The sequence below is a fragment of the Mchenga conophoros genome, linkage group LG11 (genome assembly GCF_057382185.1).
Source record: "Mchenga conophoros isolate Kocher_MC1m ecotype Shallow Benthic linkage group LG11, M_conophoros_male_GT1.1, whole genome shotgun sequence".
Lineage (NCBI taxonomy): Eukaryota > Metazoa > Chordata > Actinopteri > Cichliformes > Cichlidae > Mchenga > Mchenga conophoros.
The window spans coordinates 14580460-14607948 of record NC_140536.1 but is presented as its reverse complement, the minus strand read 5'-3'; the positions used below and the strand labels follow the sequence as shown (position 1 = coordinate 14607948).

At 39.8% G+C, this 27489-nt stretch overlaps 1 protein-coding gene across 2 annotated transcripts in view; it reads right to left on the bottom strand.

Annotated features, from left to right (window-relative positions):
- rbms3 (RNA binding motif, single stranded interacting protein) overlaps window positions 1-27489 on the bottom strand; it is a 123139-nt gene that overhangs the window by 60833 nt on the left and 34817 nt on the right. For both annotated transcript variants that reach the window (XM_085291070.1, XM_085291069.1), the window contains exons 2-4: window positions 23786-23967; window positions 13255-13313; window positions 2838-2929 (exon numbers count right to left, since the gene is read on the bottom strand). In XM_085291070.1, coding sequence (XP_085147196.1) covers window positions 2838-2929; window positions 13255-13313; window positions 23786-23967 — 333 coding nt within the window. The remainder of the gene's footprint in view (window positions 1-2837; window positions 2930-13254; window positions 13314-23785; window positions 23968-27489) is intronic.

Here is a 27489-nt window from a genome sequence, read left to right as displayed (position 1 = left end):
CAGCTGTAGAAGTAATCATCTTTCAGGTCAACAGTAATTACCAAGAAGACTGAGGAAGTGAGTATAGGACACACGCACATACACACAGTTTCTTGTCTCTTCTCTCATCTTGGCTTGCTGTGTTTTCTTCTCGTCTCATTTATTTCACAACCAAAACATGCACCTGCTACAAAAGAAGATGTCAGTGCAAGCTGCAGGGTTTAATGGATAAAGGTTTCTCGCAGTAAATCCAGTTATATACACACTAGCAGTCTAATCTTGCTTCAACTGTGCTCTAATTAATTCATGAGTGATGTCAGGAAGTTACTGTAATCATGGCTAACACAGACTGCTTACACTGTGACATATACTGCTGCTTCCAGCTCTATTTTAAGCTATTTCCAGCGTCTTGCCCTAAATGCAACCTCTCAGCACAAGCCCCCTACATCTCTTAAATTATCTGACATGCAGCATGATGGTTCCCGTGTTTGGTTTTCCTGCTGCCCATTCATTCGTTTCTGTCATCTGTCATGTGTATAAACCTGTCTGACATTTCTGATTCGTTGTCTTGACTGACCAAACTGCTGGTTCGGCATTTAAACAAACACGCAGATAACACTAGGGATGGCTATAAGCATTATGTGGTGTAGTCCATTTCTCTTCTGAGCTCCTGTAGGCACAAATGCTTACATCTATGACATATCATCTCGTCTCCCGTGTAGATTTATTTGTCCAACAATGGCTCTTAAAAGTGGTTTTTTATACAACACAACTTTTAACTATTTATACCGTTGCAGAGGAAGTTAAGCAAAACCTAGATCCTGGGATCTGTAGATTCACAATCATGTTTGCCTTTTCCTTTTTTTTAATATAAAGAAAGGAAAAGAGAAAAGATATTTTAAGAACCAGATCCACAGATAAGCAATTTCCATGCTCTTCTTGTCTCTACAGATTCATTTTTTTTTTATTCATCCTTCCAAACAAGGTCAATGATATAGTACTTCCTCTCAAAACCTATTCTATCCCCAGTTACTATGTTCAAGTCTCTTCCAATCAGTTTTAAAAGGCAGTAGATCTCATGCTTTTTACTGTATCAGAATATAGTAAGCCTCTGTGCTTCCTGGTAGCTGGGAGTAACTATAAAATAAGAATATAAAGTTGTGAGATATAATTTTTATACTGTATAGGCTGCATAGATCAACACTATGAGACTTTGATACAAGTAGGAAAAATGTACGTAAAGAGCTTCAGGGAGCATCATGAAATATCCCACACCATTTATGTTCTCAATATGGGATTATAAGCCTGCCTTTATTTATCTGAACAATTGCTTTCAACACAGAATATGTTTTCAGATATTTAAACGTAATATGCATATGGCATGCTTGGCTAGATTTATCTTTGCAGATTGGATGCTATGACATTTAAGGCCAGCACTGGCTCAGTAGTGACGCTATCCAAACATCCCGAAACCCCAAAATAGGTAATATTTGTCTTAGATGTTTCATCCCTCTTTAAAACAAGCTGATCATCTCTCTCTCTCTCCGCCCTTCACTTTGTTTGAAAGACTCAACTATCTTGCAGATTAGATGCAACATCAAAGCTTACCGTCTCAGCTAGCCTACACAAAACCTCATTGTACTGCTATAAGTTTTCAATTGTCAGTCTCTCTAATTTAAAAAAAAAAGTTGCTCAACTTACAAAATGTTCAAGGTTAGGCTTGAGATGGAACATCCTCCATCAGTGTTTTAAGACTGTAAGATTTATTTACTGCTCACTGATCTGGGAAAGTTATGTGGGACGTCAGCAGCTCTTCTGCATAATTAGTTCATGAAACTGGAAGAAGTCTGTAATTTCATTTGAAATGGACTCTTTGCCCTCCGTTCCATCCCTCCAGAGAACTCAATCTCCAAGGAGTCGAGGGTTCTCCCCTCTATAACAGCTAAACACATCAACCCTGCTCCTCCCTATCCCAATACCCCCCCACCCACCACCCCTAAGCCGTTACGAACAAAATAAGAGATGGAAGTCTAATGAAAAGAGGTTTAATAGAAGAGCAAGGCAAAGGTGGCTCAAAGGCTTGCTGCTGTTTAATTCAATGGGATGCTCTTGGTGCCTGAAGACTGGCCTATTTTTAATTGCACTCCTCTCTCATTTAGAAAAGGAAGTATGCAGCAATACAGCTTTAATGAATCTGAAAACAAGACAGGCTATTCACTGTCTCTCTGTCTTTCTCTCAGGCAGGATAATGTGATTGTGCTGGTTAGGTCCAAGTTTCGTCACAGCATTGTTGTCCTCTAACATGCACACATGCGCACACTGCAGATTAACCTGCATGCTTTCCTTAAGAGAAAAGAAAGATAGGCGTGTTCCCTGCTACTATGCAGTCTTATAAGATATACTAACATAAGGATATAAATTTAACAAACACCCACTTTCTCTAATCTCATCTGTCTTTCACACACGTTTTTGAAAATAAAACAGAGCATTACTAAAGGGCCACATAAGACCAAAAAGCAAAGAAAGATTGTGGGAATGTAGGAAGGCAGTCAAGCCTTAATCTGCGTCATTTTGTTTGCTTGCCATGAAAAAATTAACTCCAGGACTAATTCGATCAGTAATCTCAAACAGACTCAAGCAAACCTGCACCTGTCAGTCTCGAGTCAACCCAAAAGTATTACTCGCGTGTAAACCAAGTGGTCACGGCAAAAGTTTTGATCATCTCATTTATGTCATCGCAAGCTATTAAAAAAGTAATCTCACCATCTATTATAATCCGTTTTCTTCAGGAGTTACAACACCACCTCATCAACACCAAGTTAATCAGACCACAGACTGGAGCGTGTGACGGAGCTTACCTTTGCCATCTGTGCCTGGACTCCGCTGGCTTTGAGCGAGGCCACAGCCTTCTGAGCTGCTGCAGGGCTGTCGAAGTCCACAAAACCATACCCTGTACACACAACAGAAGTAACACAGATGCAGAAAGTGTCAGGAAGATGGAGGATGGTAAGGAGGAAAGAAAAAAATGATTAAAAAATAATCAGGAATGGGTAAAGTTCTGAATAGTGCTGAGGAAGCTCACTACTGATTTCTATCACAGACCTGAGGCTGTGTTTTCAGTGCATTAATGCAATAAATATGTCAAAATATAGTCAGGTCACGTATTTAATGAAAGCTGCTAGTTCTCCCTTTGAATGCATTTTTGCACAGAAGAAAACTGGTGATACAACAATAACTATACCATGTTTATGATCCATGTTTTTGTAATGATTTTTAGTGTATTTCAGTGCAACACAGCACTGAAATACACTACTAAAAGCTGCTCACTGTACAGTCTCTGTAGATTAGTTATGTGAAAAAGAAAACTTCAACAGCGCTCTGTGCAGGTCTGTGAAAAACCAAGTTCTTCAGTACCTTTCACAGCAACAATTTGAAGCAAACAGTTTCTATATCACCATCAGTCTCTCACATCTCTGGAGGAATTTTGGTCCGGTGTTCTTTACAGTGTCTTTCATTTCACTGTGGTCCACAACTGTTTTAAGGTCCTGCCACAGCATTTCAACCAGGCTGAGGTCTGGACTTTGACTAGGCCATTGCATCACCTCGGCTCTTTTCTTTTTCAGTCATTCTGTTGTACATTTGCCACTGTCCTGTTATATGACCCAGTGTCACTTAGGTTTAGCTGATCCACCTCAAAGGAGGGAAGCACCGGGCATCTCACGATACCTTACTGCAATACTTCACTCACAATCCAATGTTATTGTGATTTTTAACAGTTCTTGATATGCTGAGTATTATAGTATCATACGTTTATCACAGTGCCCCAAAGTTTAACTTTGTTAGTATCTGTTTTATCCAAGAAGATAAAGATCTCATTTCAGTTTGTCTCATTTTAGATTGTCAAGCACTGAACCAACACTGTTTTAAAAGCACGCCTTATACGTTGCCATAAGACAGACAGTCTGCTATGGGTCTGATATCAGTCTGTAATTGAATGGGGTCAAGTTGGCAAAAAAAATGCAATGGGTTTCTGATAATATATCAATTACCTGTGATAAACTGAGAATGAGAATCGCATATCTGTTGTCTATGTAGACAGAAATTCATATTTAACAGAAATTTATTTGTCTCCTGGTATTTACACTGTATTGCCATGCAAAATAGCTTGATAATTAATAGATTTTCCCCTGCCCCTAAAAGTCAATATTGAAACTCACAGAAAAGAAATCAAAAACAATGTGCAACAAGGGTTGTTACTGACTATGAAGTAGATTATAGATCACAGGTTATAAATGAAAAATCAACCAAAAAGCTACTGTCCAGCAAATAACTGACATTTGTTATGTTATATAAAATCTGTTGCATCTGTTTTTGTTTGATAAGCTAAAATATGCCAAGCAACATTGGGTGTACAGTTACTACATTTTCAGTTGAGAGAGGATCCTGTAACTTACTGCAGTTTGGGAGAAATTGTCAGGTTTAATAATTTTTTATAATGAAAGTAAAATTCTACATTGAAGAAAAGTGTATTGTATGTGTATGCTGTCAGTTACATTTCTCAGAAAGGAAATTTGAATATGCAAAAAAACAAAAAAGAAAAACTGTATTTAAAAGGTCAAATTTAACATATAGAATAAGAAAGAAAGAATAGAATAAGAAATAAGAAAAGGTTAAGTAACCCCATGATTCAGAAATCAGAATTATCTTTAAAAAAAGCTGGTATTTCTAATTACTTCCATTGTATTGTATCTGACTTCTCAAACAAAACACTAGAGATACATACATATATTCTTAAGTAATGATCAGTGTTGAATGTCTCTGCAGTATATATAAAAGACAAAAACTCATGCAACATACAATTACTGCAGCATTTGCAACAGCTGAAGTTACCTTTGCTCAAGTCAAATTAATAAGTTAAAAGTAAAATGTACAATGATATCCATTTAATTTGAAGCTCTGTGAATCTAGATTGACTAATGAAGGAGCACACAAAATAATCTAATTTTCTTTTACTGGGTATGGGGCCGAGTTAAGTGAGATGTCAAAAAAAAAAAAAAAAATGGAAAAGGAAAGAAAGACTTCTGTCTGCAGTGTGTCAGACAGCTTGGATGCAATTGCGTGAGGCATATGTGAAGAAAACTGTAAAATGCTTGTGTGAGTGATTTTGACTGTATATCTGTATGAAACATGCATGAAGAGGGGGGGAAAAGGGGGGGGGAAAAAAAAAAAAAAAAGCACAAAAGCCTTGAAATTCCAGCTGTGGTATGGAGTGGGCTGCATGTTAACACAGTTAAATGATCCACATGTCAAAAGCCTCACTTACCACAATCCTAAGTGTAAACATTATAAGAACGCTGGAAACACGCATACGCCTCATCCCTAACATCTGTTGTTGTCTGTCTGTCTGTTCCAGGGTTTGGAAATGCGCTCCATTTTGCTGATAAGCAGATGATATTTTATTGTTCAAAGGCAGCAAGCTGCTTTCACAGCAAGATCTGCACTGCACACACAAATATTTATACTGTTGCTAATGAGAAACTCATAATTTAGCCTAAATAGGGTTACACAAACACACATTCAAGTTCTTCCTGTGGAACACACACGTGATGTGCACACATTAGCCTCTGTGGCAAACACAGATGGATACACAATATATGCAAGCATGCAAATATCCACGCTACCTACAGCAGTACTGACTGCTTTTTAAATCTATATTTATTTAATTAGTGCCACTCTGAAACAGTTCCACTAATTGAGATTGCGCACACAGTATTTGTCAGCTGTGCATTAGGGATGCTTTCATTTTATTCCAGGGAATGTTGAAAAGTTCCATATCAGTTCTCACACTAACTATAATGGGTGCTGCTTAATTTTGGAGTGTCCATTTAATTAGTGGGGGGAGGAAACCCAAAGCAGATGTGAAACTGGTTAAGTCAGTCACCACTAATCCAAATCTGAGACCCTTTGTTCGACAGCACATCTTCAGCGTCATCAGCATAGCACAGCTGTGTTGATATAACTGGAGCTTCAATGGGCAGAAATGACAACATTTGTAAATCAGAGCTGTGTGTAAAATGATTTCACTCACTAGTTTTCTGATTAACTTAGATCTGAACACCAGTGAGTTATTATACAACATCTTTACTTTAAGCCTTCACTGTGACGTTAACCGCACGTCCATGACTGTGATGCTTTTGTGCTGACAAAATGTGTCCAGAAAGACAAACACCTGCCTGAACACTCACGCATATCGAGGCCTGATAAAATCATGGAAACACGACTCCTTCAAATTGAATTCATTTATTGTAGCGCAGTTATCGAGATCTTTTAAAAAAAAATCTCATTTGTGTAATAATTAAAAATGAAATTCATTAGGTTTGTCTATTATCACAGCAGCAGGTAGCTCCACAGTATACCAGATCTATATAAAAACCCACTATTAGTAAAGTGTGGTCTTAAAAGCCTTTTGGACCCATCTGCGATAATATATTAAAAAAAATGTTACTATTTGTGTCACATAATTTATAGAATCATTGCAGCAAACCCTGTGAAAAACTGAGAAAAAAGAATAAGTTATTATACATAAGAAAAATTTTGTTTTTAGTGCCAATTAAGCTGGTGTTAATGATTACATCTAATTCCTGTTTCTTGCATTAATATGATGATTTACATTTGATTTCTTAACCTATATATTATGTTTTATATATAATCTATGTATTATGAACTAGTATATTAAGTAAAGTTATGGTAGTAACATTAAACAGAGTTAAAAGAAAGCAACTTGGGTGTAATCATATTTACAGCATTCAAATACCAGACTGATCTGTAATGTAACCAACAGTCACTCCTTGAAGCCGTTCTGTTTACAGTGACTTACTGATCAGCCGAGAGGCTCATATCCAACACGTTCTTGTGCTAAAGTAGCACAAGAGTGTGTCTCAGGAGCCTTGTACGCGCTCTGTAAATAAAATACTGAGTTGTAGTTGTTGGCGTGTAATCTTGCTCTGCCTTGCACATTTAAGTTGGTCCTTACATCTAAAGACCTCAGGGAATTAGTGTGCATTTTATTCTCCTAGCACAGGTGTGTGTTGCTCAGCCCTGGCACCATTCACTCTCCTTTAAGCAAGAATGATGGAGACAGTTTTTTTTTTCCTCAAAGTGCTCATCTCACTGACTGGTTAGGTTTGACAAAACATCAGCCTTGAAGAGAATGTGCCATTTGTTTTGAATCTATTCATCACTCAAGGAGAGTTCTGTTTTCTGAACATCTATTTGGCCTTCTCTCCAGCGAGGTCTGAGGTCAAGTATCAGTGACAGAGTGCACCCTAGAAGCTGGTAGGGATTCATTGTCTTCCTCAAGGACACTTCAGAAGCCTGGACGCTTGTTGAATTGACGAGCATATGCCTGCCTTTCAAGCTGATGGACAGTTCTGCTGGTGAATACAACAAACTTCTGTCCACTTTGTAATTTGTAAATCATACAATACAGTCATGGTAAAAAGAAAGTACCCCCCCCCACCCCCCAAAAAGAGCATCTCAATTCTAAGGTTTTTACATAGCAGGTTTAACATATTAAACTGTGTTGTTACCTAAGTAATAACCTAAGTAAAAATGACTCTGGTAGAATAACAGTTACTTGACTAACTTGAAGTAATCCTTTTCTGTACTAGTCTCTTGCATATTTCTGGAGGAATACAGTTTCAGGTTGAGGTCTGGACTTCCACTTCTCCACGGAAAAACCTTTTCTTTTTCAGATATTCTGTTGTAGATTTGTTGGTGTCTTTTGTATGACCCAATTTGGAACAAGCTTAAGCTGTTGGACATTTGACCTCACATTAATATCTTGAATATTTTGTTATACAAATGTTTATGGTTGACACAGTGGCTGCAAAACAAACCCAAATCACCACCACTGTGCTTGACAGCTGGTATGAGGCGTTAGTAGTCATATGATGTTCTTGATTTTTGCCCAAACAAATTATTATGGCCAAAGGTCTCCACTTTGACTTTAACATGCTAACTGAGGCCTGTAGAGACTGAGATGCAGCTCTTGGGTTTTTTGCAGTTTCTATCAGAATTGCACAGTCTGAGGTGAATAGGGGTGCATTCGGCAGGTCCACTCCTAGGAAGATTGGTGACTCTGTTGAATATTTTCCACTTGTAAATTTTTCTCACTGAAGATTAATGGATGTCAAATTGTCTGGATAATTCCCAGATTGCTGGCACTGCGCACACACACACACACACACACACACAGATCTGAATGCTCCAGACCAGCAAACTACTTTTATAGGTGTGCTCTCACTTACTGATGATCACATGATCAATTCCAAATGATTTTTTAGTCTTAGTTTCTCTTAATGAAAGCAGCATTTTGGTTTAGGTTTTTGTTAAATAATTACATGGTGTAAGGACCATGTTATTTTTACTATGTCCTGAGATGCCAAATCTTAACTGAAAGACTGTGTGCTTTCTATTCAAACAAAATGTGAATGTGATTGAACACATGTTATAAGTCTACATAACAAAAATTGAAAATCTAAAACATTTAATCATTCATGTTTGTGCACTTGACCCTCTCCTCTGTGGTCACTCCAACAAATATTCCACTTGTGATAATACAAAAAGTGATAAAGTGCACACAAACATGCACAAATGATTCATAGACACCGATGGAAGGACAGATAAATATGAGCATGAACACACAAACACCACTAGATTCAATCCAATCTCCTGAGCTCCTGGCCTTGGTTAGCATATTCTAATGGCCCGAGTACACAAGGAAACACAAGGAACTCAAAGAAAGAGACGAAGCAATGGAGGAATTTGGGGGTTGCAGTGAGATGGGAACAGAGGGCAAGCGAGAGGCACAGGCAGACTGAATTTTAAGGGAGGGGGGGATTCTACTGGAGACACAGAGACAGTGAGAGGGAGGGTGCTTGCTTTAGGAAATGGAAGTCCTTTACAATCTAGTGGTTTCCTCTCCCTTCCTCTATCCTGTGCAGCATACACTCTCCCTCCCTCAGAGATCCCGCTAACAACAAAACTGCCAGTGTATTTAACACCGAGCTCCCAACAAAGCATAGGACTCTACAAACATAATACTTTTATTTCAGAGAATAAAGTAAAACTTTTATTTTCTTTGTTTACTTAATTAAACAGTAATTCTAAAAACAGTGCATCTCATTTCATGGCATCAAACAATATATTTACATTGCCCTGAAGACGAAACATCAATTTTTCAGGGATAAAGACCAAGAAAAACATCACAGAAACTGAGATCACATGGTTCCCGCATGACAGCAAAAGTATGCAAACCAATCGAACTGTGCGTCTCCACGGACTGCAGGGGAAGATGGCTTTATTTATGTACCTGTCTCTTTGACTACATTTTTCATGCTTTCTGGCTCTCTGCATAGTCTTCCTGAAAAGAAAAGGCTGTCTGCTAAATCATCAGTTTCAAAGGGTCTCCTTCCTTTTCTGTCAGCCCCAGTTTATTTTTACCCCGTCCCTCCACCTCTCTGTGCCTCCACCCATCCATCCCTCCCTTTCCAAGAGAGCTCTCTGTGCCAATTTGTACTCTCTTAGTCACGCTAAGCACTTATCTTGTCCCTACTGAATGCCTTTGCAATCAAACCAACACTTATCCGGTTGTAAGGCACTCTAATGGCCGACTGATAATGAAACTCCTTCATTGTGAGTTAACAACTGGCTAAAAGATGTATGAAGTCTACATCACAAGCAGCGAAATTGCTGATGAGAGCCACAGCCTGTAATCGCCTATGCTGCTGCAGCTAGTGTATTATGGTAGACTGTGCATTAAATATTGTGCATCAGTTCATAGCTTGTTGTACAGCGATTGCATTCTGAAAAAAGTTTCTCTCATGTTTAGTTTCCCTAGTCATGTCTGCAATATAACTAGGACAGGGTGGCAAGTTTTCAAATGTAATTTTTATTTATTCATTTTTTACAAGGAACAAAGACACCAGCTTCGTGTATGCTCTTACCTCCCATGCTGACTATTACAGGCAACGAGCTGCGTGAACTTTTCTCTGGATTGATTAGTCAACAGTGCCAAACAAAATGTGAGTGAATGTGATTAAAACAAGCTGTCAATTTGTCTTCTTTGGTCTGAAGCCATTAACTGACGTTGCAAAAAATCGAACAGCTTGCAGACTGTTAAGTCACAGTCTGACTTTTATTCTTATTAGAATAAAATTTTATTCACTAAACTTTTTATCTGACTTGAAATTGAACCCAGAAGAGAAATAAAAGTCTGTGCAGTTACAAATTCTGGACTCTAAATATAAAACCCACATAGTAATAGGGTCCAACCTCAGCCACTTCATTAGGTACACCTTATTAGTAGTGGGAAGGCCAGTTTGCCTTTATAAATGCATCCATTCTTCACTGGGACAGATTCAACAATGTGCTGGAAATATTCTACAGAGATGTGATAGCCCCACACAGTTGCTGCAGATTGGTTGGCTGCACATCCATGATACAAATCTCCCACTCCATCACATCCCAAAGCTGCTCTATTGGATTGAGATCTGGTGACTGTGGAGGCCATTTGAGCACAATGAAGTCATTGCCATCTTCAAGAAACCAGTTTGAGATGATTTGAGCTTTGTGACATATCACATTACCCAGCGGGAAGCATCCATCAGCAGATGGGTATATTGTGGTCATAAAGGAATGGGGCATAGTCAGCAACAATACTCCGGTAGACTGTGGCACTGAAATGACTGTCACTTGGTACTAAGGTGCCCAACGTGTGCCAAGAAGATATCTTCAACTCCATCACACCACCAACAACTAATCTGAACGGTTGATACGAGGCAGAATGGATCCATGCTTTCATGTTGTTTATGCCAAATTCTGACCACATCCCCTAAATGTCAAAGCAGAAATCGAGAGTATTCAGGCAACATCTTTCCAATCTTCTATTTGTTTAAAATGTAACCCGAGTTTCTGTTCTTTCCTGACAGGAGTGGTGCATACCCATATGGAAAAGATATATATAAATCTTATAAAGTTTTTATCTGTCTTGTATGAAACTTGTATGAAAAGCATACAAGAGTGAAAACACATATAAAATCCCTTGAAAAATCATATAATGAAACTTGTATGTTTTGTATACTTACTAAAAAAATATATATGAAAGTAATGAGAAAGTGGCCACTTTCATGAGTAAATCATGTAAGGCTTATATGATTTATACATGAGTAAATCATATATGTTTTTACTATTTCTTTTCCATATGGGTAGTGTGGTCTTCTTGCACATCTGCTTTAACATTCAATGTGTTGTTTTAGGTTTAGGCTGCCTGTCTATTAGCTCAATATCTGGCTATTTTCTCTCTTTTAGACTGCTTGCTAGAAACCTTAAAGACAACTGAATGGAAATTCCTAGAAAACCTGTCTGAACAACAACACGACACTTAAATCACGTTTCTCCCTTTTCTTCGTAAAGCATCTTTGGGTCCAATTTCAGCAGATTGTTTTGACCACGTCTACATGCATAAATGCATAGAGGTGCTGCCATGTGATTGACCGATTGGATACGAGTTGATTAGCAGATGCACAGGTATATTTAATGAAGTGCCAATGAGTCAAAATTGACACCATGTGGCATTAATCTTAGTCTTTTATTTTATTTATTGCAAAGAAAAGTCAATACATAACTGTTCATTTAATCATTTTTTATCTTCCCATGTGGTTGTTTAAAACCCAAGTCACAAACATATTGTATTAGCCGAAACAGCTTTTCCACAATGTTTTTATAATAGGTGTAAATCTATATTGTGGACTACTTTCTACCATGGATTGATACATAGCCGATGTATTTGAGCACCAGATGTGCACAGGTTGGAAACAGAGTGTCAGCATCCATTAGAGAGATCTCACCCAATATCGTGGCTCACTGACGTGCTCCTAACAGCATTTTTATACAAAAGTACAGCACTGGTAAACACTAATAAGCTTTAGACTTTCAAATAAACTGTGTTTGCCTGGGATTGGTGAACAATGAAACCATATCATCACCCATATCCAGGAAATATAATTGAAAGCAGAAATTACGTTCGTTTTCCATTTAATTTGTAAGCACTCGTGCAGTACGATCAAAAATGATAACTTTTCCATACTATAAAGAAGCATGAACACGAAGACATAATTGGCAGACATCACAATTATGAACTGGAGGCCATACTGAAACAGGTTTTGAAAAACTAATTTCACAAAACACCAATGACAAAAATTAATGAGCCGAGAAAGAATAACTGATAACTATCACTGGACTTATAGAATTTTCTTCCCTTCCTTTGGCTGTGCTGTAAAGCAGTCAGGAAAGGCATTTTAATATGCGCTCAAGACTCCCAAGCCATATTTGATTATGTGATGGTGAAGCAGGTAGCAGCAAGATGAAGTTTAAGATTTACATAACTAGCCAATTAGAAAGATTCAAGATAATGAGCGAAGTAAAAGACTTTCCAGAGGAGCCTTACTGAGATTTGGTTTTCTCATTATTATGTTAAGACAAGCAGGAGTGGAATCAAAATATTTTATCCTAAGTAATCAGCACAGATGAAGACTTAAAATTCACATTAACATTTCTCCTATCAGAACCAATCAGTCTGGGTTTTCCTTCACTCACACCGTCCAACCTGAAACTGTGATTACAGGACCTTTGTGCTGTTGTCCTAAACCGTGTCAGGATACCTTTGAGTACAGCTCTGACAGATGAGCAGCAATCATTCTGAACGCACGCTCTTGTGTGCCTCTTCAAAACAGACGACTACAATCATATTGATTAGTGCTTTGTTCAGACCACTCTAACAATCAAGCAGACCCTCATCAGAGGACACTTGAGTGAGCCCCGTTTACCGCAGAGACGATTTGAAACATATTGTGTCTATTGTCTGGTGTTCCCCATCCTGATTTTGCATACGACAACAATACCAACAGCTTGCTTTCAAAATGCGCTCAACTCTGAGTATCATTAGAGAGCAATCCTGAAATCATCATCACGGTGAAGTTAAGCAAAATAGAGATTCTCTAGAAGTGCATTATTACGATAGATTAAAGGATAACATGGCCTTTATAGTCAGCGGCCGTGTGTTCTCCAACACATGGACTTACACTGTCGGTGTTTAAGTAAAGGAAATGGTCTCTATAAATAAAAAGACTTAAATATCAAATCAAGACCTGAGGTTGTGAAGTAGAGTGCAGATACTGCATCCTTGCAGAAACAAGTAGAATGAAACTCACTCACCTTTGCACTGATTGGTGTTTTTGTCCAAGATGGCCTTTGTAGAGACAATTTTCCCATATCTGCAAAACAAAAACAACAACAATGTAACATTCTGATTTGCTGCTGGCCCATTTTTAACATCTGGATCAATATTAGTTATTTGAGTCTTGGGTAAATATTTAGCTGTGCTGCAGGCAGAGCTGCAGGGTTATAATTCTGGTCTATCGTTGAGTCACAAGTTTGGTCCAGTCAAAGGAAACAACGCAGTGATGGACTACCACAAAATATGTACACCAAAAGGTCACCACAGGATGACTTGCGTCAGAATTATTAACAAGATAGACACACAACCTCCATCCAGCAGATGGAGGAACAAAAAGTCCGTCCCTCCATCTGCTCCCTCTACCAACTTTTAATGTCTCCTGTCCGATTCACCACCTTACTCTCTTATGTTTGACACCTCTGCCTCTCTCTTTGTCTACTTCCTTATTTTCCCCCCACATCCCACTTCTATTCTCGAGCTTTCTGTTCTTGGGTTCTCAGAAAGAAGTTAATAATGTTTCTTATCAGACCAGTCTTTTAGTGCTCAAGGAAAGAGGAGAAAGAAACAGACAAAACCCAGAAAGAGGCTGAGAAGGTATGAAGAGAGAGGATAACAGAAAGGAAGGTAGAGTCAGAAAAAGACGAAGACAGAAAGCTTGAATTGTTGAGATCAGCCTGGATCACTGCCTGGCTTTGTGGATGAGACTTTTAATTAATGTTTTCACACTGGTGCACAATGACTGACTGGCTGGCTGAGTGACTATCAAACAGATTGACACTCTGCCCGACAAGCTCGCTGACTGGCTAGCAGACTGGCTGATAGCCCCAGGTAAAGGATGGAAGTATATTCCCTCTTCTGTTTGAGAGATGGGAAGAAAAGAAAAAAAAAGGGAAACAATGAAGGTAGAAGCAAAAACAACTCAATGAGAAAACAATGCAGAAGCTTCCTACTAGCAAAGGAGGTGAGAAAAGCAGCGGAAGGGTTGGAGAGACTAAGGAATGTGAAATAGACAAGGAGAGGGAGAGCAGTCAGTCAAAAGATAAAAAGATACTCAAGGCGAGCAGGAAGTGAGATAGTCCGGGGGAGATGGAGAGATAGTAAGAGGTGTTTAATAAAGAAGAGATCATTTAGTTGTCAGCATCAGGAGAGTCTCTGTCAGCCAACTCTGTCATTAAGAAGAAGAGAACCGAGTCTAGCTTGCCTGACAGCCTCATATCAAACTCTATTGGGACAGGAAAAAAGGCTTTAAAGGACTGCTATCACACCTAACATGACAGATGAGCAGCGTATGATCTCGCAATTGGCAGAGAGAAAAATCACTGTTTTTGTCAAAAATCAAACATTTGAACAACACTCAGTTTTCACACATTTTCATTCCTGCAATTTAAATCTATATCTGAATGGTATTTACAAACCCGCTGATTGTGATGGGCTGAAATCAAATCTGTTTGGCTGATACCATTTCTTTCCCAAAAGTCATAGCTGGTGGTAAATAAGGTCTTTGGCCTGCGGCTGGTGGAGCCAGCCAACGGCTGCAGACGTGAAAAACACTCTGAAGAAAACAAGGCTAATCGCCCACACGTATACGCAACGGCACAGATCAAAAAGAAAAGAAAAAACCTACACCAAAGCAGTAATCACACACACACTACACACACCATCTGGCAATAGCAAGACCAACTCTCAGTGACTTCTACATCAGCATGACTCAAGTGCATGTGACCGAACACTTGAGCATGCAAATACTTGTGTAGGTGTAATTACGTGTGTGACAGAGTATGTTTGTGGAAGTTTGAATCCATGTCAAAGATCTCATACATCATCCACGTGTTTTGCCAACTTGTTTTTCCCAGCAGAAGACTGAAACATATCCAGACTCTGGACAGTGGGGGTGTGGGGGGATGGGGGTGCCTGGGTAGTTACACTATGAATCTTGAAGAGGGAAAAAAATAAAAATAAAAAATGGTCGCACTGGTCTAATTTCAAAAAGAGGAAAACAAAAAACATGTTTCCATGTTTGGGTACATTATTGTCAGACTGTATGTCCACCTGTTCCCTCTGTAGTTACGCAGGTTAGCGAGAGGAGAGGAGAAGAGAGAGGATGACGCCATGGCCTTAGGGAAATGTCCTATTACAACAACAATGCACCATCCAAATCTGTGATTCAATGGCAACATTTCATTTTATCCAGACAGCTACAACAATCTACTATTGTGCAGAAGAAATGGAAAAAAGTATTGATAACAGATCAGATGGTTAAGTGAGGAAATTTTAGATCATGGAATAAGAGGAGAGGAAAGTGCAGAATGTCCTCTTCAAGTCCCAACTGGAACATTTTGGTTGATTCCAACAGAAACCTGGAGTCAAATAACATCGACCTACACTTCAATCAATAGCAATGACACGTAAGAGAGCCATAAAAACTACTGAAATACTTAAAACATACCAATAAAAGACTACAAGGAGCCAGAAAGGAAAGGTCAGCACTTCCTTATCAATTACTTTCCATTGTGCCTAAAAAATAGAGAAATTTGTTCTGAAAAATATCTGGGGGATGTAATTTTACTTCTAATTTAAAGTAATTCTCCAGGAAGCAAAAAAAAAAAAAAAAAATTGGTATAACCTACGGCTACATGTGTAACTTTCATTAGAAGAAATTAGATTATTTTCTCTATTTCCTAAGCACCAAATGGAGGGTTACACCTATTATTTTCATTGTCAATTATTCTGTTCTTTCTGTATTTTAACTGTATTTTAAAGTAAATTTGTATTGACAGGTTACAGGCTAGAAGTTTGAGTTAAATCCCTGAAAAGTCACGGTGAGCCAAAAGAAAAAACATACCCTTATTAATTCTAAGGTTTCAGACAACCCTCAGATGAACACCACCACAAGGCTTATTACACAGAGTCCTTTAACAAAATACTTTGGAAAGAGAAACAAAATACATTTTCTGTATGACTGTTTCAGTCTCTTCAGTTCATTGAGGTCTGTGGACATTTGTTTATGCACAGCTCTCTTTTTTCAGTCAGGATGAGGTCTGGACTGACTGGGCTATTGCAACATCTTAATTTTTTTCTTTGTTAACTGTTCTGTTGTAGATTTCCTACTTTGCACAGGATCATTGCCCTGTTGCATGAACTAATTTGGGCCAAGCTTTTGCTGTTAGAAAGACGGCTTCAGATTTCACCCTAGAATACTTTGGTATACAGAGGACTCGATAGTTGACTCAGTGACTGCAAGATACCCAGGTCCTGTGGCTGCAGAACAAGTCCAAATCATCACCCCTTCTCCACAGTGTTTGACAGTTGGTATGAGGTTTTTGTGCTGATTTGCCACAGATCTCTATATTGGTCTTGCTTGTCCAAAGGACAGAAGTCTTGTTCCAGAAATCTTGTGGATTCTTCAGATGCGACTTTGTAAATCTAAGCTGTCATTTTCTTTTTAGGGAGAAGAGGCTCTTTCTTGGAAACCCTTTCACACTAGTTCAGGCTTTTTCCTAATTGTATTGTCACAAATTTTAGCATTTTACACACTAACTGAGGCCTGTGGAGTCAGATGTAGCTCTTAGTTGGGCTTTTTGGGGCAAGGGAGTTGCCATTTCTCTGACCCAGAGGTCACCAACACGGTGCCCGCGGGCACCAGGTCGCCCGCAAGGACCACATGAGTCGCCCGCGGGCCTGTTCTAAAAATAGCTCACCATAACAACTTACCAGTTAGCTGCATCTATTTTTATTTTTTCTTGCCATTTTTTTTAAATCACAATTGCATTGGTGTCAATTTGTTAGAGATAATATATTAAAAAAAAATTATTATTAAATATTAGATGAGCTCTAGCTGGTCTCCATGGAAACAGTTGCCGTGAAGACCAGCAAAGGTGAAGAGATAAGGAAAAAATGGCGGAAAAAAGAAGAAGAAGAAAACATATCATTGTCACAGTGAATGGGAGGAAGAGTTTTTTACCACTGTGAAAGATTCATGGGTGTGTCTCATTTGCGGGGCGGCTGTGGCAACGGCAAAGCAGCACAACGTGGAGAGACATTTCCGAACGTGTCACACAAGCTACCATGCTAACTACCCAAAGGGCAGCACACTGCGAGTGGAAAAAGCCCGCGAGCTAAAGACAGGTTTGAGCAAAAAAAACCTCCCAAAAAGCAACCGTAGCCTCATTTAGAGCTACACATTTCATGATTAAGAAAAAGAAGGCATTTTTAGACGGGGAGGTTTTCAAAGAAGCAATGATGATAATTGCAAAAACTATGCTTAAAGACGAGAAATATGGAAACGATATAATCTCCACTCTCTCCGATGTCCAGCTGGGGGCAACTACAATCGTTAGAAGAGTGTCGGCTATGTCCGGGAACTTGGCCGATCAGTTGGATCAGGATCTGGCAAAGTGCAGGTGGTTTAGCATCCAGTGTGACGAGTCCGTGGACAGCAGCAGTGCAGAACAGCTGATGGTCTTTATCCAGATGGTGTTTGATGGTTTCTGCACAAAAGAAGAACTTCTGACACTACTGCCGCTAAAGACAACTACGAAGGGAGTTGACATCTATAACGCGGTGAAGGAGTTTTCGCGAAGAAAAAGGTACCGTTGGAAAAGCAGGTATCAGTGACTACCGACGGGGCTCCTGCTATGATCGGCCGACATACAGGATTCATCGCTCACTGTAAAGGTGACACAGAGTTCCCAAACTTCATGCAATACCACTGCATCATTCACCAGCAGGCGTTATGCACAAAGGTGATCGGCTTCGAGCACGTAATGACTTCCGTCGTGAAGATCATAAACAGCATCCGCTCCAGAGCTAAACAGCACAGAACATTCAAGGTGCTATTGAAGGAGCTGTCAGCTGAATATGGTGACCTGCTACTACATACGGAAATCCGATGACTCAGCAGGGGACGGATTTTGCTTCGTTTTTTGTCACTTTTGGTTGAAATCAAAGAGTTCATGCAATCCAAAGGGGAAGACACATCTCCGCTGGAGGACACTGAGCTAACCTAAAATCTGTTTTCTTTGGCTTCATAGAAATGCTACAAAGCTGAATAACACTGTGCTAAGCCAGAGAAGAATGTCTTTCTGTAGCATCAGTCTGGGTTAGTTTGGCGGGGGGTAGAGCTGACTTTTAGAATGACAGTCTTTCAAGGAGGAGCCATGTGTCTTCCTCAACACATGGAAACTCCTCCGAATCCTTGCCAAGACCACTGAAATTGACAGCATTTTCTAGACTGCCGAGATTTAAGGAGGGATGTCGATACGAAACTCAACGCACCCCGTTTTGGCAGGCTTGACAAAATCTGTGTGCAACCCTGTCTGTGTGTGAGTGAAGTGTTAATGACAGTCCTCAGAGGGCCCTCACAGCATCAGATCTGTGTTTTCATTCCCTTGTGGAACACAGTCAGCCTATGGATGCTCACTGTTTGATGTCTTCTGAACCACAGTTCCCACCCACACCAACGTGCATCATTTCTGCATCTCTCCAGGATATCCAAGAGTGTTTATATACATTATGTATATGTACGCGTCCTCTGCGTTTGCAAATTGTGCGAGTTCTGTCAGAACTTGTGCGTTTGTCTGCATGTGTGCGATTGTGCATGCATTAGTGTACGTGCAGGTTGGTCTCTGTGTGTGGTAGCTCCTAATTGGGGATCCGATACAGCTGTCTTGTCTCTCGCATTTCCCTCATTTTCCTCCCTCTCTGCCAGTTAGACTCACACAGGCAAACACAGAGGGAGGACCGAGACAGCAATGCTTCAGAAGTCTTCAAATCCATTCCCCATATGTAGTTTAACATCTTTAGGCACTATGAAGAAATAAAGTCTTGGACTGTTTCCATGATGAAAAGCCAATGCGCTGTGAGTTTAGACGATGGCTTAATGTCACTGAAACATTAGGTTTGTCTGCCAAAAGACCTTTCCATGAAGTGTAAATCATAAGCTCCCAGGCTCTCCAGTTAGGTGGCACATTCAAGAGTTGGCATTATAGCAGAAAAGTAATTTGTGTCCATGACAGAGTAAACAGCCACTAGTATAAGCAACAAACAAAGAGCTGTCTTTTATCAACTTTTTGTTTGCTTTTATTAGATAATGCTGTGTGGTGATCCATGTCAGACCAAACTCTAATCTGAGTTAAATATAGTTTCATCTCCACTTCATCCTAACCACAACGCTTCAGATCAGATAGTTCAATATTTCATTTAGGATCTTACAAGCAGAGGGTTATTTTTAACATTTAAATAATTTCTAAGACATTAAGGCCTCGAGAGCATCAGATCCAACATTATTTGCTCAAAAAGAAGAAAAAGTCATCCAACAGACTTCTTTAGTCTTGAATAAAGCACTACGAGTTATTCTGTGGTACCATTAAGTGGTTAAGAAAAAAAAAGCCAGACTGCACAAAAGCCTGGAAAAGGAATATAGTCATTTTAATAACAATATTTTGCTGCTTTGACACGTCAATATGGAGGCTCAGCAAAAGAGCAGAAGATCTTACTGGACCAATACTGGTGCATGATATATGTAATACAGCTGGTTATTAGTCAGGCATTTTTTATTTATTTTTTTACAGTTGCTTTGGTTTAATTCTTGAAATAAAAAAATTTAAATAAAAAAATTAAAACCTTCAAAATATAAGGAGCCCTTTCAATGCTCGGCGAACATTTGCAAACATTTTAGGTTGAGCCTGATTAATTTATCTGTACACTGTACACTGGTAGCTGACATTTGCCGATGTACCACAAGAAGCACTTCCTCTTCCAGCTGCTAACTCTAAGGCAGGGGTGGGGGAACTCAAGGGCCGGTGTCCTGCAGGTTTTAGATCTCACCCAGGGTCAACACACCTGAATCAAATGATTAGTTCATTACCAGGCCTCTGGAGAACTTGGAGACATGTTGAGGAGGTAATTTAGCCATTTAAATCAGCTGCGTTGGATCAAGGACACATCTAAAACCTGCAGGACACCGGCCCTTGAAGCCTGGAGTTCCCCCATCCCTGCTCTAAGGGATGGAGCAGTGGATCGTTTGCCTCCATCACCTGCTGGCCCAAGCGCACGATCTGATATCCTCGTGTCGGTGTTGTTCCCATATCATCATAATAAATATTGTTCCAGGTTTAACATTGCAAGTGACCAATCACATTGTTGTGACATCATACTTTTGCGACTTTGGGGAAAAAAACACCTTAAAAAAAATCTACTTAACTTGCGAAAAACTGCCTCTGTCTGCCAATCCAGCAATTTGAATTTGTTGCATTTCAGCAGTATCCTGGTCACTTGCAATATCGAACCTGGAACAACATTTATTATGATGATGTGGGAACAACACCAACACGAGGATATCAGATCATCCGTCCCAAGCATCCTCTGTCATAAAAACCCCCTGCATATCATTGTTCACTAAATCCATGAACTTTCTGTGGTCTTTCTTTTCCTCCAGCATTGCAGCTTCACAAGCAGTCTTTGTCAAATAAATCCACTATCACTTCTCTAGCCCGCACATGTCCCATGTTCATCTCAGGCTTGCCTCTCTAACTTTATCTCCAAAGCTTTCAACCCGAGTTGTCCCTCTGATATACTCATTCCTGTGTTGATACCTTGTCCATCCCAGTGAAAGTCTTGGTGTCAGCTCTGCCTTTTCATTTTTTTTAACATTTACAACTCATCATGTTTTAAAATCTGATAAATGCAAACTGGACAAAAACCCTTTGAAAAAAAAAAGTTATAAGTGCTGACTCCAACTTCCAATATAGGGGAACTCTGATCTCTTTCCAGATGCTGGTAGATTAATTGTCACTTTCCAGGGAATTTTTAGAGGTCTTAAAAATACTATATTCCTCAGGCTCTAGTTTAATCACATTAAAAAAAAAGACTAGGTACAGGTGTTTACAATATGGTTACAGTTTGAACAATATGGCTCCCATAACAGATTTCTCTAGCAGCTGAACATTTTTAATCCATGAGTTTCACTCTGATGTAATGAGTAATATCACGGAAACTGAAATTTAAGATGGAAACTTTGAAATGTGTGGACAAAAAGATATTTGTAAGGTTTAAGTTTCATATCCATCAACCACAACAGGAAGCACTTTTTTTTTTTTTTTAAGATCATCATGAGCTACACTGCAGGTTTTAACCACAGATTAAGTTATAGATCGATATGCAGACAGACAGCTGGGAATCAAGCGTGAGAGAGAGACAGAAAGACAACAGGGGGAAGTGAAAGCAAGTGAGTGAGAGAGAGAAATTGCCCTTGTGCTACACTTTAGATTCCGCTCACGTTCTGCTCTGTCCCCAGACGTTAAAAGTGTGTCCATAGTTTTGGCGACCGGGGGAGTGATTGGAAATGTCAGCTGACAACAGCACTTTTCACTGACACTCTGAGAACTGGCACGGAGACAGAGAGAGAAAGAAGGGGGAAACAGGGGTGAGGGAGAGAGGGAAGGGCGGACAGAGAGGAAAGGATGGAAGGAGGAAATGAGGAGGATGAAAGAATGGTAAGGGTGTGTGTGATGCTGATGGGAGGTTTGGTACAATCAAAAAAAAAAAAAGCCATGGTTGGCGACCAATTATGGATGACACTGAATTGAAAGAGTGTGCATGTCTGTATATGTGCATCAGTGTAAGTACTGTCCTCCTGTTACTCACTGCAACTGTGCATGAAAGAAAGGCCTGTTTGTGTGTGCATGCGTGCATATCATGTAAGTGACTGACAGGAAGCTGCCACTCTATTTCCAAAAGCTGGAGCAAGTTAGAAACCCAACACTATGATGCTGCCCAACAGCACACGCACCCCTCCACTCCTCCATGACCTTTCCTAAATGTTACTGGCCACTTGGCACACTGACTGGGCCTCTAATGAAACTTTTATTGGCCCCCATTTTTCACCCCGTTTTTCCAGAACTGCCTCCAGGGCTGAGCTGAAATACAACAGGCTTGAACTGCAGCTGACACACAGAAAGGAAAGATACAGTGTGTGCATATGTGAACGTGTCTTTGCATTTTATTTTTTATCCGTCTTCTCTGTTTCACAAAATCTATACAATCAAATTGCTTTTGAAAATATTTAAAGCCCATAGCTTCAAGACAAGCAATCACTATAATTATTAACATACAACTCACTAATTACATTTGATATTATCGACCAACATAAGCTAGAAGGCAAATAAGAAAAGCAGGTTTAAATTGTTTACAAAATTTAAATGGAAAATGGCAGCAGTACTAATATAGAGCTTTTTACTGTAACCAACCACCAAATCTCACACACATTCATATAAGCGCATTTTTCCCTCCTATACCAAAGCACCTTGTCTAACATTCACGCACACATCCTCACTGACAGATCCATCAGAGGCAACTTGGGGTTCAGTACCTCGCCCAAGGATAACCTCGAGCCAGGGAGCGAACCACCGACGTCCCTATTTGTAGATAACCCACTCTACCACCTGAGCCACATTTGGGATATGTAGGGATTAAATGCGCAGGACCAACTTTTAACACAAAGAAACAATAGAAAAGGACAAAGCTAGATACTGAAATTAACAGAGTACGGCCCTATTACCTGTCAAGTGTTTCTGCTCTTGCAGCTTAAGTTACTACATTCAGTGATTAATCAGGAAAAGTACACTACAGTATTATCACAGCCGCTGTTGTGTAGTATTATTATTCCAATTACAGATAAATTGATATTTTTTAAATGTCTATAATAATTAGCTTTTAACAAATGTGACAGGATCCCTTAAAAAGAGGAAAAGAAGCTTAGAAAAACAAAATCATGTTGAAAAGTCTCATCGTTTTTTCAAAACAGTAACTCTGTATATTTCTGAACCTAGTCTAAATCTGATTAGGCACTATGATGAGAACCCTGATCTAAAATCTGATCAGGAAACAGCTGCCTAATGGGTTAAAATAAACGCTGGATCAGAGTTTGCGCAGACGTAACAAAGCTGCTAAAAATGAAAATATGCCTTCATCAGTTCCAATGGAAATCTTCTAAATCACTCTAGATACAGCCATTACTAAAATATTCAGATGTTTATCAAATATAGTTGCTGCATCAAGTCATCAAATTTTAGATTGAACTGGTAATTTGATGCAATTTAATTTCCCACAGCTCATTTATATTACTATTAACATGGAATGTGGACTGATCCATCATATTGTCATCCATGTGAGAAGTAAATCTTCGTGTGACTGAGGAGTTTCAAGCCTCCACCGATGGACAGGAGGATTATCTATCCTTGTGTGTGTAGATGACGCAGGGCAGAAAGGAGCGGATGGGCTAGGCCCAGCTGGGTTGTGTCTTTTCCTCTGAGGAAGCAGAGAGGAGGAACACAGGGGTCAAGAGCAAATTGTTGATACCCATTATAAGCTCCTGTCACACTCACGCAACACTAATTACCACAAGCTGAACTAAACTGAACTGAGCAGGAATGAACTGAACTCAGCTGTATTGAGGACGTTTAATGCATCTGCAGAGCGAAGGCAGGGACAGTAGAAGAAAATAGAACTCACGGCTGGCAGAGTTTGATGAGGTCCTGGTCGGTGGTGGCAGGCGGCAGGCCTCTGATGTACAGGTTGGTCTTACTAAGTTGCTCCACTAGCCCTCCTCCCTGACCTCCACCACCACCTCCTCCTCCTCCTGTGTTGCCAGGGCTGGGTGGAGCCATGGGTGGAGGGGGAGGGGCATAGGACTGCTGCAAAGACAGAAAAACACACAGAAAGGCAAACGTCACATTAGGTCTTTACTGTTATGTTTGGTGTCACATGAATCACGTATTTGATAACGCCACAAAAAAAAGTACTTCACTGCAGATTCCGCTCCTCAGCTAAATTCCATCTACCAATCTCACATCCACATCTTTTCCTGTCCCAATTATCTCTTTATTCTAGAGGAAGTACATAAAATTAGGAAAGCAAGAGATCTGAAATTAGTCCGTGATGTTCATGGTACCCAACCACTGGGGCTTGCCCAAATAACAATAGCGTGCTGTGCTGAATCTTCACATAAGGTTCTGCACATAATGACAAGACAGTAGGGACTTCCTTTCAGCGCTGACTGAAGTGTAAAGGTGCAGTGACTTCTACAGTGATTTAGATAAGGAAATGTTTCAAACCATTGATAATTTTCATGAAAAACAGGTTTGTTTGTGTGTGTGCACAAATCAGCAAACATTAAAAGCAGCACAAATTGCTTTCTAGTTGTTTAACCTTAGTTACAATGCAAGCAAACGTAGACCAGAAAAATGAAAGATATTCAAAACATCTCTTGTAATGCAAAGGTATCAAGCCACTGTCAGGCAAGAAAGTCTTAAAGCAAACACCGCTATAATTTGTATTAATAAATTTATGCCATGGGTGAACCGAGCAGGCTGTACAGCATTTAAATCAAGCAAGGTCCTTTTATCACCTTTAACTTACTCAAACATTTCCTATTGGCCTCCACTGTCCAATTACACAGCTCAATACTGACTAAATGGCTTAATAAGATGACCATTTCTGGCAGGGAGAAGAGCAGTGCAAGGATTAATGAGTGCCTGGCACTGAAGGCACACCCACCCCTGCCTGCCCGCTGCCTTAGGCAAACTATTAGGTTAAGTTTGGAGGAAGCAAACAAGCTTGATGGCCCACATGACAGCAGCATTCAAAACACTCCGTCTGCTGCCTTGGAGGAAAACAGCTACACGGCAAAGATGTGTAGTCCCAGTGTTGGTTCCACTGTTGGAAAGTGGATAGAACAAGTTCAAGAAACTGCTGCAGCTTGAGATGATCACAGCGCAGCAGCACTGTGTGCCGTAATGACGAGAAAATGAGAGACAGGTAAGGAAAGGAAGCGTGTACATACTTAAGGTGAATCCTGTATTTGGAGTTGTGTGTGGATATGTATGCACAATTGCAAGGAAGCTTGTGTGAGCTTGTGTGTGCGTGCACGAGTGTGAGCCGGTGTTTGTGATAATGACAGGCTGTCACCACAGAGCAATGTGGAGTCTGAGCCAGCTCTGATATTAATCCATTACCTGTATTTTCTCTCAGCTGGTGCACAAATCCTAACACACACTCAGACGCATGCTAGCAGCTCAGACAGACAGCGCTAACAGGATTCAACACATGTATGGAAGACACGCAGGAGTAAAAGGAGAAGGCGCTTATGTCATTTACAGGCCAGCACCTCACACCAGCAGCCAACAACGAGCCTGTACACTTCAGCTCAAACACAAACAAAGTGCAGAGGTGAAAGAGAGGCTATGCTGGGTAATACTTCAGTTTAACAGCTGGGACAAATAATACTCTGTATTACCAGTGTCTCTGAGATTTGCAGTTTGATGTTATTTCCTGAATAACTTCAATTTAGGGCTGCGCCATACATTTTTCACAATACCACCGACAAATTTTTACATGATAATGTCAAAAAGATGTCATATCGTTGCTGTAGCAATGCCACACATTTACATTTACCAGTGCAATGAATGAAACAATTCCAAGCATGTCAGAGAGAAAGAATCATTTTTGGCTACTAAAACAGAAGCGATTTTAAATCACCTCCAAAGCAGCACGCTACTTTGCAAAATATGCAAGAAAATTGTTCCCGGTAATGTGGAAACAACGAGTTTCACCATTTGAGGGAAAAACACATTGAGTACAACAAGGCTACAATGGAGCAGATACTGATATGCGACGCAAAGGTTAGAAAAAATAAATAAATAAAAAAGACCCAACCAAGCATTGCAAGCTGAACTCCGTATGACAGGATGGGCAAACAGTGAATGCAAATTACTGACACAGTTAAATGTTGGAAAAGCAGAACTTTACAGAGCTGGTTAAACAGCTTCCCAGGTATAAAGTATTTTTCAGTTTTACTATGTGACCATATTGACCAGGGTCCTGAAGAGTTTATTGTTCAACTAAAGCAGCTGGGCTACTTTTGCTCTAATATTTGGCTCATGCTATGTCGCCCCTGTTGAATTAGAATGCTTCTGCTACCGGTCCTCATTTCAATAGTGTCACACTTTGAATTAGGTAGTGTGTCATCAATGACAATAACTCGCAGGAAGAGGATGGAAAATGCTCTTCATTTACTTACTGCTGCTCTCATGCTCCAAACATAAAACATCGTTTATCATTTTTTCTGCATCATCAGAGGCATCGTTAGTGCAAATTTTCTTTAAATATCGTGATATCTCCAGCCTCTACTCCTAAAGCAGTATTCACTGAGAAGAATATTGATACTGGCTCAACAACTTTGTATCAGCCACTTCAGACACAAAACAGAACTATATAATATACTAAAATGTGCTAAATATAATCAATTCCTTAATTAGTCAATCTAGTTGACAGGACATAATTGCCTTTATATTTTTGAGTCATAGACAAATGGTTTCACAATTTCAAACTTTTTAAAATTATGGTCATTTTACACCATTTTTGACAAACAAAGCTAAACAACCAATCATTAGAATCAACAATTCACGTGAAGTCTGTCATAAGTGTGCTTTCTCAGGACATTTTATAAAAGTTTATTGTATAATGTGTCACTGTTAGAGGAAAGTAAAGAAGCGCATATCTTTTTTTCCCCATGTGGTGTCTGCAATCACGATATTGGAAACCTCACCGCCTCAAAGCCTGAACTGTGCAGCGGACCGGCTCGATATGAGCCTTTCAACAATGGGTTTGTTTACCAACCTCCTCGGAAAGATAACACAGACACATGGTTGATGGGGAGTGTCAGACACATAAAAGAAATCTTATGGAGAAATATCACAGGGGTAAAAGCTATACACGCTTAAGATAACATACTGCACACCACTGCATGGTAAACACAATATAAGCTCATGAAGCAAAACCAGACTGTTAGACTATTAACAAACATGCACACAGTTAGCCTTATCTTTGTACATTCATTTCATTACACTGATCTGGAGCAGAAAGAGTCTTTCTTCACTCCACTACGCAGATGTCCAGGTATGCACAAATGTACAAAACCTCTCCCCTTCCCCTCGTGTTGCTGACACAACACACACACAAACCTGATCAAAGGCCTTGCCCAGGGAACCTCTTTCAGCCAATTTGTGCAGCTGTCAGGGTTGGGCTGATAGTGAGCTGTGTATGTAATGTGTCAGAGACTGTGATAGGGAAATCCTTTGAAACATTAAAATCGTTCCGTCTCCCTCTCTCTCTCTAGCATTCACACTTCCACCTCTCCTCTCTCCCTCTTTCACTGT